Genomic DNA, 17,449 nt, shown 5'->3' on the forward strand with positions numbered 1-17,449 from the left:
GACAAGTGTAGTCAAAGAACAAACTCGATTACAGTTGAACGATAATCAAATAGGGAAAAATCAGTGAAAACCTTTAACTGCAATCTATTCTTTAGAAAGATACCAGTACACAAAGATAGCGGAAGCTTCTAAAAATGTAACCAAGCTTTAAGTTCTTATTCATTCTATTAAGCTGAGCTGTTCGAACACCAACATTCCCTTTGAAATGCTGAGGCCCTTGTTAAGTCCCTCTTGCTTACCATTCTATTGCAGATTGGGGTCACCTCTGAACCCCACTCCCCAGTTTGATTCTAGAGGCTATTTCCTGGAAGCCCAAGGCATTCCGTGTAGACCCTCACAACCAGGACATGAATCTGCGCTTCTCACGGACCCTGATCTCCTGGAGGTGGCAACATGATAGATATTAATACAAGCAGTTCATTCATCTCTGTGGACTGAAGTGATTCATTTTTTAATCAATACTGTCACAATTTTAAGGTTCAGAATTTGAGGGCTGGAAGGAATCTTAGAACCCAATTATTACAACCCTTCTCTGAGATTTTAAATTACTTGCTCCAAATTAGAGAAGAACCAGGACCAGATCTAGATGTTGAAACTCTTGTTCCAGTGCTCTGTCCCCGCACACCCTGCTGCCTTCCCTTTACAAACTCACAGGATTACATGAGGGAATCTTAGAAATTTTCTTCAATCTCCCCCTCTACTTCCATCCTTGGTCAGTTTTATAGGCCGCTGAAGGAGACAAAGGGCCTCACTCACAATTATGTGGTCCAGAGCAGAGCCAGGATGAAAACTCAGATGGAACTTGAGGGATGATGTTCTTCCCACTATATCATAATGGTTCAACTTTCGAGCAGAGGTAGTGGATGTAGAGCAATGGTCAGCATGGGGCCAAAACCTTGCCAGGCCTGTTTTTGTAAGGCCTGCAAGCTAAGATTGGTTTTTCCATTTTTAAATGGTTGGGGGAAGAACATCAAAAAAGAATAATACTTTGTGAATTACATGAAATTTAAATTTCAGTGTCCATTAACAAAGTTTTACTGGAATACAGCCACGATCATTTGTTTAGGTCCTCCTGAGTAATACGTGCAGAGTTGAGGAGTTGTGAGAGACACCTCCTGCAAAGTCTAAAATGTTTATGCCATCTGGCCCTTTACAGAAAAATCTGCTGAACTCTGGTAGAGGACGAGCAAGCGCTCTCTTAGAAATCAGAAGTCAAGTTCTACTACTATCTAACTTGGCCGCCCTCAGTTTAGAAAAACAAAGGGTTTGGACAAAACTGATACCATCCTTATTCGGTCACATCTTCAACATCTTCATGCTGAATGAGGAAGCTCAGAGATCATGTCACAGGCAGGGGTGAAACTGGGGCCTGCCCAGGTTGAACAAAGCAGTGGGATGGGACAGAGCTGGCCCGGAAACACTGGTTTTCCTAGAGCGTGTCCTCCTCCCCACTATTCCACATTGCACCAAGATGGCTCATAAGGTCCCTGCCAGCTCTCTGCCACATGAGTTTGATGCTTCCCTCTCTTGATTCTAAGAGTAAATTAGCCCAGCTAAATGCAGATAGCAAGGGCGAAGCCGGACTTTCTAGAATCAGGCACCCAAAGTGAAATCCTCCATTAACCAGTTGTTACCTATGACCTTGGGCCAGTGATGGACCTCTTGGTTTTCTCATCTAAGAAGGATGCTAAGTACTTTCTTCACAGGCTTGTTTGGAGGATTAAATGAGATACATTTCAAATGTCTGGTCCCTTCTAATCTTTCTCTCTCCCTTTCCCAGAGACAGTATTTGGAGAATAAACAGTACGTGAGCCTTGTTAGGAAACTCTTGCAAATTAGCTTAGAATTTAAGATTACTTTTATAAAAAATACCCAATCTATCAATGCAATAAAAACAGACTTCTTATTTCACTGGGTGTTTTCCTCACATACCTTTCAGTTCTTTGAAACTTCTTCTAAATTATAATCCAAAAATAAAAGTGCTGTAGTTTTTAGAAAAGTTATATTTCTTGTTTAGAAAAGCAAGCCACACAAAGAACCAACCTAAAATATATTATACTCATGTCCAGTTATGAAGACCAAGACTGTAAAATACACCCGAACCAAAGTCCTAGTTTATTTAGTCTGGCTTCCTTAACATGAAGTTCTTCTTGTTCTTAAAATATTCAGCTTTGGCTGAATTCCAAGACGGACACAAGCCTACTTAAGGTGTTTTGAAGAGACTGAAGAGAATTAGAACTGGAAACAAGATTGGATTATAAAACCTTCTATGTGATCACAAATGCAAGAACCTTATTGCTTGAAACCACCATTAAATCAAATTTTATGCCCCCACTTATAAAAAAAATAAATATGTATATATCCTCAACATTGGTTGTACAGGGTGCTAAAGGTTAATTTCAATAACATGCTTTCATCCCTAACATTTGCTAACAGATAGCAAATTGCTGCAGTCACTTGAATTGCAGTGACACTTTCTGAAATCTGTAATAGGTTGAAAAGATTTTTTTTCATGAATTATTCTAGCAACCACTTTAATGGGCACACTTTATTAGGCCAATCTAATCTTAGTTATTAAAATAGCATATCAGTGTTTTAAACAATGTTAAAATTATATACTTTCCAGGGGCTTCCCTGGTGGCGGAGTGGCTGAGAGTCTGCCTGCCGATGCAGGGGACATGGGTTCGTGCCCCGGTCCAGGAAGATCCCACGTGCCGCGGAGCAACTGGGCCCATGAGCCATGGCCGCTGAGCCTGCGCATCCGGAGCCTGTGCTCCGCAACGGGAGAGGCCACAACAGTGAGAGGCCCGCGTACCGCAAAAAACAAACAAACAAACAAACAAACAAAAAATTATAAACTTTCCAGCCCATCAGGGCATATGGAGTAATAAAAAACAGGCCTTGGTTCTTTCACCAAAATCCTAACAAAGATATCATACAAGTTTAGTGTAAATTACAAAGTTGCTTTTGTAAGTAATTTCTTGAAACTTCAAATTGGTAAGATATGGGAAATCAAACCACTAAACTTAAGGTTAAGGGAGCTGGGAAGATCATGACATAACATGCAAATTCATACAGATCCGCTCTGCCTGCAGCTGGCTGAGTGGCAGAAGTCATGATTTCTGTACTCTCAAAAGTACACAGAAAAAATGAGGACATCATCTAAAACAGGCACAGGTATATACAGAAGGAAAATGTGGGCCAAACCTAACAGAACAGAAACCAAAACACTAAATGTAGAAAAGGCTGACTGGGGCAAATATCTCGCAATGCACGAGATCAGAAGTTCTTTAAGAGGACCACACGCACGCCGAGCTCCTGGTGGCTGGGCAGTCAGACTCTCGCACAAATACACTCTCCCCAGAGCTGCGAGAGGCTGCCCGGAGCAGTCACGCAGCGCGGCTCGCTGCCTCTAAGATGGGGCAAGAAGTAAATAAGTAGGAAGCACGATTGCTGCCCAGAAATTGTTTTTTCCTGCCCAGGAAAGAAAACAAAAAACATTTTTCCCCCTGCGGTGGCCTGGGAAAAAGTGAACCCTGACCGCGGCGGATGGGGAAGGGGTTGCACACGCACCTGCATTGTAAAAACGGTCCAACACCGCAGTTTCCCCAAAGTCCAGTTTCCCGAAATGCAGGGTCTCCAGGGTGGCGCCCACCGTCTCGCACGCCTGCCGCAGGCACTGCAGGGCCTCGCTCTCGGCCACCACCAGCTGCCCCTGGCTCGCTTCGTTGATGACATATGCCACCGTGGTCCGTCGGCCTCCTCCGCCACCAGAGTTGCCCCGGCACCGGGTGGCGCTGCTCCCGGGGGTGGCACTGGGACACGCAACACCAGGGGCGGCGGCACTCTCCACGTTCCAGAAGCTGCCCGGTGGCGGCGGCGGCAGCTGGTTCTCCTCGCCCTCGGCGGCCGCCGCCGCTCCTCCCCTCCGGTAGCTGCCGCCCTCGGCCAAGGGTGGCACAGAGAAAGTGATGCCCTCGCCCGCCTCCGCGCTCATCTCTCCCGGCCGGGCTGCAGTGGCGGCGGCGTCCCCCGCCCAGCCGCACCGTCTGGCCAGCCACAGCTCGGGGCTGCTCCGCGCGCGCCGGGCTAAGCAGCTGCCATCCCGTGTCGCGCCGCGCCGCCGCCTCCTCTCCGGCGCCCTCTCCCCCGAAGGGACGCCGCTGCCCGGCGGAGGCTCGCCCCTCCTCGGCGCCTCCGTGGCCGCGCCGCTCGCCCGCTGCAGGGTGTAGAGTACAAGGGGTGGGGAACCGGGTTGAGCGGGAAGAGACAGCGCTTCCTTTTCTTGGCGGGCGGACAAGTCGGCTAGCGAACCTGCGCCGCGGCGCGACTCAAGGGCGCCCCTCTCGGGGTGCGGTGCGCCCTGGCCACCCGGAGTGCGGTCCTGGTTCCTTCCGTGCCGGGCGCTCTGGGAGGGGTCGGGGAGGGCGCCCTCTGGGTGGGGAGCTACCTGGCCAGCACTTCAGAGGCGGGCCGACTCCCTGGACCGCGTCCCGGAACAGCTGCAGCGGCCGCCGAAAGGATCCGCCTTCTTCCTCGGCGGCGGCTCCCCTTCATCTGCTCTGTTTCCTCCTCCTTCCCCGGCCTCGTTTCTCTGCCGATCGCCGCGCCCGCTTTGGCACCAGCCTGGCCGCTCCTGTCTCACCGCTCCTTGCAGCAGCTCGCCCAGTCGGCCACCGGCTTCTTGGCCGCCCACTCGTCGCGGCACCGAGAGTCAGGGCCCGCCCCGGGGGAGGGCGCTGCTGGGAAGCTCGAGTCCGGACTAAACCGACTGCGCCGCGGCTCCCGGACCTCAACCCAGCCCCGAGCGCCGCCCGGGGCCAAGGTTCTGCACCGTCACCCACCGGGCCCCCCACCCAAGAAGACCTGGAGTAGGCAAAAGCCCGGAGCGCACGCGACGACAGGATGGCGCAAAAAAAGTCTCTCTTGCGAATACTCGGGTCTTCAGAGCCAGCGCAGGAGGCATTAGCAGCGTTCCCCTTAGCCAGGGCGCCCCCCTCCGGCCCCAGCCGGCCTCGCTCTGCAGCGCGGTCCGGTAAAGCGTGCGGCGCTGGCAGGACTAGGGCAGCATCTGGAGGCCAGCATTGCGCGGGGCGGGAAGACTTCAACTACAGTCCTGCAGCCGGCCTGAACTGGAGGGTGGTTTACTGGTGACAGTGGCTCTCCGCAAGTGGCAGGCTAAATTTATCGGGTCTGCCCTGGTACTTTTCATTTTCAAATTTTCAATAGCTCTGCTATCATGAATAATTGATTAGCTTCAAGTGCTGAACGGTATAGCGTTCCCATTTGGGTTCTTAAAATTTCCCCCAACATCGCGCATACTTACCTCAGATAGAAAACCGGTTCCATACTGGACTTGGCAACTCATCATCCGCCAGATGAAAGAGGGAAATTAAGTGATTACTTCTATTTTTTTAAATTGCACCACGGGAGGGCGGGGGGGAATGCCTGAATTGCTTAAGAGCAATCAAAAAGTATCTACTTATTTGGGAAGCAAAAACAGATGTGTAAGTTCTCAGAGAACTCCAAAATGCTATAACTTCAGGAAAACCAGTGAAAGCTGCAGTGAAATAAAGTAACAGGTTTGGGCTTCCCATCTCCAGGAACCGAGATGAATGAGTTTTATGAAAAAGGTTGAAGAATATTGCAAATTACATGCAAGCTAGGGGGAAAAGGAAGGATAAAACAGTTGAGTAGTAAACGGTGAAAAGAAGGAAGAAAATAGTAATGTAGGAAAACACCTAGCAGCTGAACAATTGTATCTGCACAATTGTATCCTTAATGAAGCAAAGTGAGTTAGCTTTTTCTAAAGATTTGTAAAACGATAGAAGTAAATTTCTAGCAAGGAAACTGGATTCTATGTGATCCACATCTGTTTTTGAACTTGATATCATTAGGAAAGTAATTACTTAGTGAATCCGTGACCATAAGGAAACAAAACGTTGGTGGACTACTAATAGATGTGTATCTTTTAATACTTCCAACAACTTGTCAAACCTCCAAACTTCTGTGAAAGTGTATAATCCTCCACCCCATACTGGCCCAAAACAATAAACACAGGAAGGTCGTTGGGACCATGTCTGGAAAATTAAAATGCCCAAATTCTCAAAGAGCACTTGACTACACAAATAAGGCCCCAAATTATATAGAGAGCTATTTTCTTAAAACCATAATTTTTATACCATTTCACCTTTGCTTCCCTTCCAGATCTTTTCAGAGCCATTGTTCATATATAATTTTGTTTTATTTTACTCACTTTGTTTTACTTTGAATTGATTTAATAACTTTAAAGATGTTACTGATTACCGGCACCCAAACCCCAACGCAATGCTGAAAGACTACTTTCCTTGGTCCCAAGGCTCTCCCACCTAAAAGGCATGGTTTAGCTGATTAATCTTACACAACGTGTACCCAAATGAAATTTCCATTTTTATAGCTAATAAACAGTTGAAAGTATGTAAATTCAGATGGTTCAATTTACAACTCAACTTTGAGTCCTGTGCGGAGGCAGGGGCACCAGGCAGAGGGCATGGGCGTGGTGCTGAAATTCTGCCTGCCTTCAGCTTGCCAGGCCCGCCTCAGGGTGTCTGTCTGGAGGAATGAAAGCCTTCTAATTTGATCACCCAGCAGTTGTGCTTTTTGCAATTCGTCTGTATAGAAGGCGCACCTTTTTCTAAGCCAAAAGCACATCTAATATGGTAATGGTGGACAGGAGAAAAAGCATTGCCTATCTTGGGCTTCCAGGTTTCTTCTTGAAGATGCAACATGGTGAATTTTAAACCTGAAATGGGCAAGTGTCTCCTAGCTAATGAGCTTTTGCTTTAGGTGACAAGTTTGCCTCTCTCTGTATCCTCAGGTAAGTAGAAATATTATATACTCTTTTTTTTTAATACAGCAGGTTCTTATTAGTTATCAACTTTATATATATTAGTGGACATATGTCAATCCCAATCTCCCAGTTATTCCCACCACCATCACCCCCGCCCCCGCTTTCCCCCTTTGGTGTCCATACGTTTGTTCTCTACATGTGTCTCTATTTCTGCCTTGCAAACTGGTTCATCTGTACCATTTTTCCAGATTCCACATATATGCATTAATATACGATATTTGTTTTTCTCTTTCTGACTTACTTCCCTCTGTATGACAGACTCTACGTCCATCCACATCTCTACAAATGACCCAATTTCATTCCTTTGTATGGCTGAGTAATATTCCACTGTATATATGTACCACATCTTTTTTATCCATTCGTCTATTGATGGGCATTTACATTGCTTCCATGTCCTGGCTATTGTAAATAGTGCTGCAATGAACATTGGGGTGCATGTGTCTTTCTTAATTATGTTTTTCTCTGGGTATATGCCCAGTAGTGGGATTGCTGGGTCATCTGGTAATTCTATTTTTAGATTTTTAAGGAACCTCCATACTGTTCTCCATAGTGGCTATATCAATTTACATTCCCACAACACTGCAAGAGGGTTCCCTTTTCTGCACACCCTCTCCAGCATTTCTTGTTTGTAGCTTTTTTGATGATGCCCATTCTAATCGGTGTGAGGTGATACCTCATTGTAGCTTTGATTTGCATTTCTCTAATAATTAGTGATGTTGAGCAGCTTTTCATGTGCTTCTTGGCCATCTGTATATCTTCTTTGGAGAAATGTCTATTTAGGTCTTCTGCCCATTTTTTAATTGGGTTGTTTGTTTTTTTGATATTGAGCTGCATGATCTGTTTACATATTTTGGAGAGTAATCCTTTGTCCATTGATTCGTTTGCAAATATTTCTACCATTCTGAGGGTTGTCTTTTCATCTTGTTTATAGTTTCCTTTGCTGTGCAAAAGCTTTGACGTTTCATTAGGTCCCATTGTTTATTTTCGTTTTTATTTTCATTACTCTAGGAGGTGAGTCAAAAAAGATCTTGCTGTGATTTATGTCAAAGAGAGTTCTTCCTATGTTATCTTCTAAGAGTTTTAGAGTGTCTGTCTTACATTAAGGTCTTTAATCCATTTTGAGTTTATTTTTGTGTATGGTGTTAGGGAGTGTTCTAATTTCATTCTTTTACAGGTAGTTGCCCTGTTTTCCCAGCACCGCTTATTGAAGAGACTGTCTTTTCTCCATTGTATATCCTTGCCTCCTTTGTCACAGCTTAGTTGACCATAGGTGCATGGGTTTATCTCTGGACTTTCTCTCCTGTTCCATTGATCTATATTTCTGTTTTTGTGCCAGTACCATATTGTTTTGATTATTGTAGCTTTGTAGTATAGTCTAAAGTCAGGGCATCTGATTCCTCCAGCTCCATTTTTTTCCCTCAAGATTGCTTTAGCTATTCAGGGTCTTTTGTGTCTCCATACAAATTTTAAGATTTTTTGTTCTAGTTCTGTAAAAAATGCCATTGGTAATTTGATAGGGATTGCATTGAATCTGTAGATTTCTTTGGGAAGTATAGTCAATTTTACAATATTGATTCTTCCAATCCAAGAACATGGTACATCTCTCTGTCTGTGCCATCTTTGATTTCTTTCATCAGTGTCTTATACTTTTCTGAGTACAGGTCTTTTACCTCCTTAAGTAGGCTTATTCCTAGGTATTTTATTCTTTTTTTTGCAGTGGTGAATGGAATTGTTTCCTTAATTTCTCTTTCTGATCTTTCATTGTTAGTGTATAGGAATGCAAGAGATTTCTGTGCATTAATTTTGTATCCTGCAACTTTACCAAATTCATTGATTACCTCTAGTAGTTTTCTGGTGGCATCTTTAGGATTATCTATGTATAGTATCATGTCATCTGCAAACAGTAACAGTTTTATTACTTCTTTTCCAGTTTGTATTACTTTTATTTCTTTGTCTTCTCTGATTGCCATGGCTAGGACTTCCAAAACTATGTTGAATAATAGTGGCAACAGTAGACATCCTTGTCTTTTTCCTGATCTTAGATGAAATGCCTTCAGTTTTTCACCATTGAGAAAGATCTTGGCTGTGGGTTTGTCATATATGGCCTTTATTTTATTGAGGTAAGTTCCCTCTGTGCCCACTTTCTGGGGAGTTTGTATCATAATTGGGTGTTGAATTTTGTCAAAAGCTTTTTCTGAATCTATTGAGCTGATCATATGGTTTTTATTCTTCAGTTTGTTAATATGGTGTATCACACTGATTGATTTGCATATATCAAAGAATCCTTGCGTCCCTGGGATAAATCCCACTTGATCATGGTGTATGATCCTTTTAATGTGCTGTTGGATTCTGTTTGCTAGTATTTTGTTGAGGATTTTTGCATCTATATTCCTCAGTGATATTGGTCTGTAATTTTCTTTTTTTGTAGTATCTTTGTCTGGTTTTGGTATCGGGTGATGGAGGCCTCGTAGAATGAGTTTGGGAGTGTTCCTTCCTCTGCAATTTTTGGAAAGAGTTTGAGAAGGATGGTGTTAGCTCTTCTCTAAATGTTTGATAGAATTCACCTGTGAAGCCATCTGTTCCTGGGCTTTGGTTTGTTGGAAGATTTTTAATCACAGTTTCAATTTCATTACTTGTGATTAGTCTGTTCATATTTTCTGTTTCTTCCTTGTTCAGTCTTGGAAAGTTATACGTTTCTAAGAATTTGTCCATTTCTTCCAGGTTGTCCATTTTATTGGCATAGAGTTGCTTGTAGTAGTCTCTTAGGATGCTTTGTATTTCTGTGGTGTCTGTTGTAATTTCTCCTTTTTCATCTCTAATTTTATTGTTTTGTGTCCTCTACCTCTTTTTCTTGATGAGTCTGGCTAAAAGTTTATCAATTTTGTTTATCCTCTCAAAGAACCAGCTTTTAGTTTTATTGATCTTTGCTATTGTTTTCTTTGTTTCTATTTCATTTGTTTCTGCTCTGATCTTTATGACTTCTTTCCTTCTACTAACTTTGGGTTTTGTTTGTTCTTCTTTCTCAAGTTTCTTTAGGTGTAAGGTTAGATTGTTTGAGATTTATCTTGTTCCTTGAGGTAGGTTTGTATAGCTATAAACTTCCCTCTTAGAACTGCTTTTGCTGCATCCCATAGGTTTTGGATCATCATGTTTTCATTGCCATTTGTCTCTGTATTTTTTGATTCCCTCTTTGATTTCTTCAGTGATTCTTGGTTATTTAGTAACATATCATTTAGCTGCCATGTGTTTGTGTTTTTTACATTTTTTCCCAGTAATTTATTTCTAATCTCATGGCATTGTGGTCAGCAAAAATGCTTGATATGATTTCAATTTTCTTAAATTTTCCAAGGCTTAATTTATGACCCAAGAGGTGGTCTATCCTGGAGAATGATCCATGCACACTTGAGGAGAATGTGTAATCTGATGTTTTTGGATGTAATGTCCTATAAATATTAATTAAATCTATCTGGTATATTTTGTCATTTAAAGCTTGTGTTTCCTTATTAATTTCCTGTCTGGATGATCTGTCCATTGATGTAAGTGAGGTGTTAAAATCTCCCACTACCATTGTGTTACTGTTGATTTCCTCTTTTATAGCTGTTAGCATTTGCCTTATGTATTGAGGTGCTCCTATGTTGGGTACATATATATTTATAATTGTTATGTCTTCTTGGATTGATCCCTTGATCATTATGTAGTGTACTTCCTTGTCTCTTGTAACATTCTTCATTTTAAAGTCTATTTTATCTGTTATGAGTATAGCTACTCCAGCTTTCTTTTGATTTCCATTTGCATGGAATATCTTTTTCCATCCCCTCACTTTCAGTCTGAATGTATCCCTAGGTCTGAAGTGGGTCGCTTGTAGATAACATATATATGGCTCTTGTTTTTGTATCCATTCAGGAAGCCTGTGTGTTTTGGCTGGAGCATTTAATCCATTCACATTTAAGGTAATTATCGATATGTATGTTCCTATTACCATTTTCTTAATTGTTTTGGGGTTGTTTTTGTAGGTCCCTTTCTTCTCTTCTGTTTCCCACTTAGAGAAGTTCCTTTAGCATATGTTTTAGGGCTGGTTTGGTGGTGCTGAATTCTCTTAGCTTTTGCTTGTCTGTAAGGCTTTTGTTTTCTCCATAGAATCTGAATGAGATCCTTGCTGGGTAGAGTAATCTTGGTTGTAGTTTCTTCCCTTTCATCACTTTAAATATATCATGCCACTCCCTTCTGGCTTGTAGAGTTTCTGCTGAGAAATCAGTTATTAACCTTATGGGAGTTCCCTTGTATGTTGTTTGTCATTTTTCCCTTGTTGCTTTTAATAATTTTTCTTTGTCTTTATTTTTTGTCAGTTTGATTACTGTGTGTCTCGGCGTGTTTCTCCTTGGGTTTACCCTGCCTGGGACTCTCTGCACTTCCTGGACTTGGGTGCCTATTTCCTTTCCCATGTTAGGGAAGTTATCACCTATAATCTCTTCAAATATTTTCTTGGGTCCTTTCTCTCTCTGTTCTCCTTCTGGGACCCCTATAATGCGAATGTTGGTGCATTTAATGTTGTCCTAGAGGTCTCTTAGTCTGTCTTCATTTCTTTTCATTCTTTTTTCTTTATTTTGTTCTGTAGCAGTGAATTCTACCATTCTGTCTTCCAAGTCACTTATCTGTTCTTCTGCCTCAGTTATTCTGCTACTGATTCCTTCTAGTGTATTTTTCATGTCGGTTATTGTATTGTTCATCTCTGTTTGTTTGTTCTTTAATTCTTCTAGGTGTTTGTTCTTTAATTCTTCTAGGTGTTTCTTCTTTAATTCTTCTACGTCTTTGTTAAACATTTCTTACATCTGCTTGATCTTTGCCTCCATTCTTTATCTGAAGTCCTGGATCACCTTCACTATCATTATTCTGAATTCTTTTTCTGGAAGGTTGCCTATCTGTCTCCATTTCATTTAGTTGTTTTTCTGGGGTTCTATCTTGTTCCTTCATCTGGTACCTAGTCCTCTGCCTTTTCATTTTGTCTGTCTTTCTGTGAATGTGGTTTTTGTTCCACAGGCTGCAGGATTGTTGTTCTTCTTGCTTCTGCTGTGCCCTCTGGTGGATGAGGCTATCTAAGAGGCTTGTGCAAGCTTCCTGATGGGAGGGACTGGTGGTGGGTAGAGCTGGGTGTTGCTCTGGTGGGCAGAGCTCAGTAAAACTTTAATCTGCTTGTCTGTTGATGGGTGGGGCTGAGTTCCCTCACTGTTGGTTGTTTGGCCTGAGACGACCCAGCACCAGAGCCTACAGGCTCTTTGGTGGGGCTAATGGCGGACCCTGGGAGGGCTCTCGCCAAGGAGTACTTCCCAGAACTTCTGCTGCCAGTGTCCCTGTCCATGTGGTCAGCCACAGCCACCCCCCGCCTCTGCAGGAGACCCTGCAACACTAGCAGGCAGGTCTGGTTCAGTCTCCTATGGGGTCACTGCTACTTCCCCCCCTGGGTCCTGATGCACACAGTACTTTGTGTGTGCCCTCCAAGAGTGGAGTCTCTGTTTCCCCTAGTCTTGTCGAAGTCCTGCAGTCAAATCCCGCTAGCCTTCAAAGTCTGATTCTCTGGGAATCCCTCCTCCCGTTGCCAGACCACCAGGTTGGGAAGCCTGACATGGGGCTCAGAACCTTCACTCCAGTAGGTGGACTTCTGTGGTATAATTGTTCTCCAGTTTGTGAGTCACTCAGCCAGTGGTTATTGGATTTGATTTTATTGTGATTGTGCCCCTTCTACCATCTCATTGCGGCTTCTCCCTTATCTTTGGATGTGAGGTATCTTTTGTGGTGAGTTCCAGTGTCTTCCTGTCGATGGTTGTTTAGCAGTCAGTTGTGATTCTGGTGCTCTCACAAGAGGGAGTGAGGAATATTATATACTCCTAATTCTATAATGCTACATACAAAACAAGGTATATATAATTTTAAATTATCAGAAATCAGTAAGGAAACCAGTAAAAGATATATCAAGCAGCTAAGATAAATTAAGAATTCAATTGATTGCTAAATTTAGCTCTGTGTTTTGACTGCCAAAATAAAAAGAAAGCACATGATAGTACAGACATTCATGTGAAGAGTCAAGTCTTAACCTGGCACTGAATTCTATAAAATAAAGACTTTATTGCATAGAATCTGATACAGAGGACATTGGGGAATACAGTACAATTGAATATGGATTTGTAAAAAAATTATATATGTTCTTTAAATTTAATATTTTTAAAACCAAGAACCTGATATTAAATATTAATTCAGTGAAGGCATTATTTTAGAGGAATCTAAAATAGTATTCAGATACAATGCTTTCTGGTTATATTAACTTAATAAAAAAGAGGAACTGAGGGGATTATATTGTTCACTGAAAGCTCACAAGTTGGCATTCCACAGCAGGAAAAAAAAGAATTCAAGGAAATGGAGAAGTAACATATTGCTTGGATCCTTACCACAAAAGCAGGCTTCCCTAGAAGCTTTTGGCAAAGATTAAATCACAGTCAATGAATGATAGAATTCTAACTTCATAAATAGTCTGTGACATCTTTACACTTTAAAAAGGCATGGCAACAGAACTGAAGTTCACTAGTCAAAATTATATCCTCCCTCAGAGTCCATTGCACTTCCACTTAGAGATTGCCCGTGGGGACACCTTTGAGAACACCTACAGGCAGGGCAAAGAATTTTCCTGATAAAGAGCTAGAGAAATATAAGGGAGAGATTTCCGCTTCTGATTACAACAGATTAGGTAATACTGATCAACCGTCTCACTAAAGAAGACTAAGAAGCCTGGACAAAATTTAAAATTTAAAATAAAGGCATCAAAGGACTAATGAGACAATGAGGAACTATCTGGCCAGCTTCTGAAAGAAAGGAATGGGATTCAGAGGGTGTGCCTACAGTTGGGGCTGCTTTGGGCCTGGCAACTTTTGTGCACAGGAATTAGGTGACTGGGAGGCTGAACTGCATTTCTGACACCTCAAAGGATGAAGAAAAAGTAAGGGTGTTATAGTCTAGTCTAGATGTATGTGTGAATTGGACGCAAAATGACCCTTTCATGGATAGCAACTCTTCCTTCCGAACATATGAGTAGCCCAGAAAAAAGTCTCAAATCCTGAAAGTGGATTAAGGTAACTCCAGGCATTCAACAAACAAAATTCACTCCAGAGAAAGACAAATCATCCTGGACCATGAATTATTTCACAAATATAAGATCCGTGGATGTAGACAAACATTTTAGTGCATGGTAGAATGGTAGAGTAGGAACAAGAATACGAATCCAATCCTGCCTTGGCCTGCTGTTCCTGAGTTCTCCCCTCCAGAACCACTCTCCATTCATATCCCCATAGACTCTGCCTCCGGAGTCTAATCTGTATGAATTAAATCAATGGGTTTCCTTGCTTTCTGTTTACCAATTGGGTTTGGTCAATGCGGAATCCAGCAGGGGTTCTGAGGAAGGAAAAATACTGGGACTCATGAGTCACCTCAGGCTGGCTGTGTTGCTCAATAGGAAGTCATTCCTCTTCTCAAGGTGGCAGATCCTAAAGGAAGTACAGGCTTTCATACTCATCCCTCACCTTGTCCTTTGGCACCTAGAAATGATGATGGCTCTGAAACTGCTGGCTCCGAGTTACTGCGCAATACCTTCAAACTTCCCTATAATCCCTCCACACCTTTGCAGTTAGTCTTTTTGTAAATAAACCCACCTCCCATTATCCTGTTTCCTGCTGAGACTATAATAACTACCAATGAGCCTTTAGAAATCAGAAAACTAATTAACCTCTTTCAATTTATTTCTTCATCCATAAAATAGTGTTGAATTAAATTAAATTGAAAATCCTTTAAAGCCTTAATGTGCTTCGTTTAAGAATTCAGTAGTGATACCTGTTCTTATGCTGAATTGAAATGTGTAAAGAATCAAAGTACTACTGGGTAACCAAACAGTGGATGAAGGTATGTTATCTTTATAGAAATATTTCAGCTAATACATATAAAGAGTCTGAGATAGTTAGAATGTCACCATTTTGCAACGCAGTGAATCTGGATCCAGGTGTGGATAATCAATAGTTACTAACGTCACTAAAGGAGAGACAACCGGATCTGTCATATGCCTCCTGATAGGAAAACAGACCACCACTTATGAGGTGGTCATACCAAAAACAGTAGGCGTGAATCTCATCAAAGCCCTGGAATCCAAAGCTGAGGTCCAACAACTAATTCCAGGAAATACAAAGAACAAAAAAACAGGTTAAAATACTCCGGAGATGCAATGAGTAAAATCTAGATGGGAAATTCTGCAAGCAAAGGACTCGTTTTAATTTTTGCACAAGTAAGTTACTACCACTGTAAATGATGCTAAGTTCATTTTCTAGTAATAACATGATCAAATGTGTCTGAGAGCCATTTCCATCTGAAAAAAATACAAGTGCCCATCACCATGCTAACTGCTTTCTATGCATATCTCACATCTCCCATCTTTATAATGAGAAATCCAGGAACCCAGGGGAAAAAGGTTACCCGATATCAGGCAAGGAGTTAGTAACAAGACCAGGGTTCCAATCCCGAGCTTGTGCTGCTTGTTATAATGGGAGGATAAGACCATTGCATCTGAAAATATCAAACAACCTGCTTTTTTCATTGTGGTGTGAGGACATACAACCAGTTCATTTAAAGCTGCATGAAGTTTAAAAGAAGGGTGATGAGAAGTTAAGACAGAGTCTATCTGCCAAATTTGGAATTGAAATATCATGTCCAAAGACTATTCTTTCTTCTTATCCTGGAAGCTGGGTACAGTAGCTGTGTTTCTAAAGTCCACAAGGGTGAATGTGGTTTGTGTTTGTTTGATGCTTCTGTTTTGTCTTGAAGTTTGCCATTTATTTCATAATTAATGCTAATTTGTTTTAATACAAAATCATGTTTTGGATTTCTTAATTCTCCGAGAAAAACCTGTGCTCGTGGAAGATGAACCAGGTTCCTTAGCTTCTAATTCTCCCTCCACCTGCTTCAGCAAACTCCTGGAGCAATGGTACTTAGCCATGGGCGCAGATCAGATTCACCTGAGGAATTTTACACACATAGAGACCCTCCCCCCAACTCCTAACCCCAGAGATATGATTTAAATAAGTTTAAGAACAAGAGGCTTTCAATATACCTATAGGATTTGATAAAGCAATTTTGTTATCTAGAGATCTTACTCTTGGGATTCTTTTCATCTTTTTTTTTTAGATCAGTAAAAATTTATTTATATCTTTTCATCTTTAAGTGACTCAATAAATGCTTAAAAATGGACAGAATTGTCACACAGAGTGAAGTAAGTCAGAAAGAGAAAAACAAATACCGTATGCTAACACATATATATGGAATCTTAAAAAAAAAAATGGTCATGAAGAACCTAGGGGCAAGATGGGAATAAAGACTCAGACCTACTAGAGAATGGAGTCTAGGACACGGGGAGGGGGAAGGGTAAGCTGGGACAAAGTGAGAGAGTGGTATGGACATATATACACTACCAAATGTAAAACAGATAGCTAGTGGGAAGCAGCCGCATAGCACAGGGAGATCAGCTCGGTGCTTTGTGACCACCTAGAGGGGTGGGATAAGGAGGGTGGGAGGGAGGGAGACGTAAGAGGGAAGAGATATGGGGATATATGTATATGTATAACTGATTCACTTTGTTATACAGCAGAAACTAACACACCATTGTAAAGCAATTATACTCCAATAAAGATGTTTAAAAAAAAAGAAAGAAAGAGATTTGCCATAATACTTAAAAGGATTTGTACTCATTCATTTAGCACTACATTAAGCTTTAAGTATTAAACAATAAAGTATGATCTCAACTGAGTTCACTCCTATCTGGAGAGACAGATGTGTAAAGAGATTGAGCTGCGATAGAATAGGTACAGAAAGAGTAGGAGGAGGAGACATATCAGTCCAGCTGAATGGGAAGAAATTGTGGCCTATGCGAAAGCATGCAAAAATGTACTGACACGGGCTTCCCTGGTGGTGCAGTGGTTGAGAGTCCGCCTGCCGATGCAGGGGACACGGGTTCGTGCCCCGGTCCGGGAAGATCCCACATGCCGCGGAGTGGCTGGGCCCGTGAGCCATGGCCGCTGAGCCTGCGCGTCCGGAGCCTGTGGTCCGCAACGGGAGAGGCCGCAACACTGAGAGGCCCGCGTACCGCAAATAAAAAAAGTACAGACACGAATTGGTATGTTGAATTATAGAAAACTGCAAGCATTTCAAGTACTAATACGTGTAAAAGAGTCATAGTAGTAATAGCTTCATAGACATTATGGTCTTACCGTCCGCCACTACTAGCTATTGCTACTCATTTTCAGACAGGCTGGGACCTGGGACCTGAGACCCTTTGCTGCAGTGCTTGCACCTGGACAAACATCTCCTTGAGCAACAGAATACAAAGACACTGTAAGGGTCTAAAAATAATTGTATGCGCGTCCAGCATGCGCAGTTGGGGCATATTATGAACAACAGCATACAAAAAGACCAAACCCAGCTGACACTTCTGAGGTGCCGGAAGCAAAAGCAGTGTACTGCGTGTGATGCCTGCAC

At 42.4% G+C, this 17,449-nt stretch overlaps 1 protein-coding gene across 7 annotated transcripts in view; it reads right to left on the reverse strand.

The window, feature by feature from the left end:
* The window catches only part of MAP3K5 (mitogen-activated protein kinase kinase kinase 5), a 247,245-nt gene that overhangs the window by 208,642 nt on the left and 21,154 nt on the right, over nt 1–17,449 (reverse strand). For 3 of the 7 annotated variants that reach the window (XM_073789645.1, XM_019951639.3, XM_073789646.1), the window contains exon 1: nt 3,574–4,131. The exons of 1 other annotated variant lie outside the window; for it this stretch is intronic. In XM_073789645.1, the coding sequence (XP_073645746.1) occupies nt 3,574–3,997 (424 nt within the window). In that variant the 5' untranslated portion in view covers nt 3,998–4,131. 3 more of the 7 variants (XM_073789647.1, XM_019951636.3, XM_019951637.3) reach the window with 3 other exon arrangements.

The sequence above is a fragment of the Tursiops truncatus genome, chromosome 12, assembly GCF_011762595.2.
Source record: "Tursiops truncatus isolate mTurTru1 chromosome 12, mTurTru1.mat.Y, whole genome shotgun sequence".
In the NCBI taxonomy this organism is placed as follows: Eukaryota; Metazoa; Chordata; class Mammalia; order Artiodactyla; family Delphinidae; genus Tursiops; species Tursiops truncatus.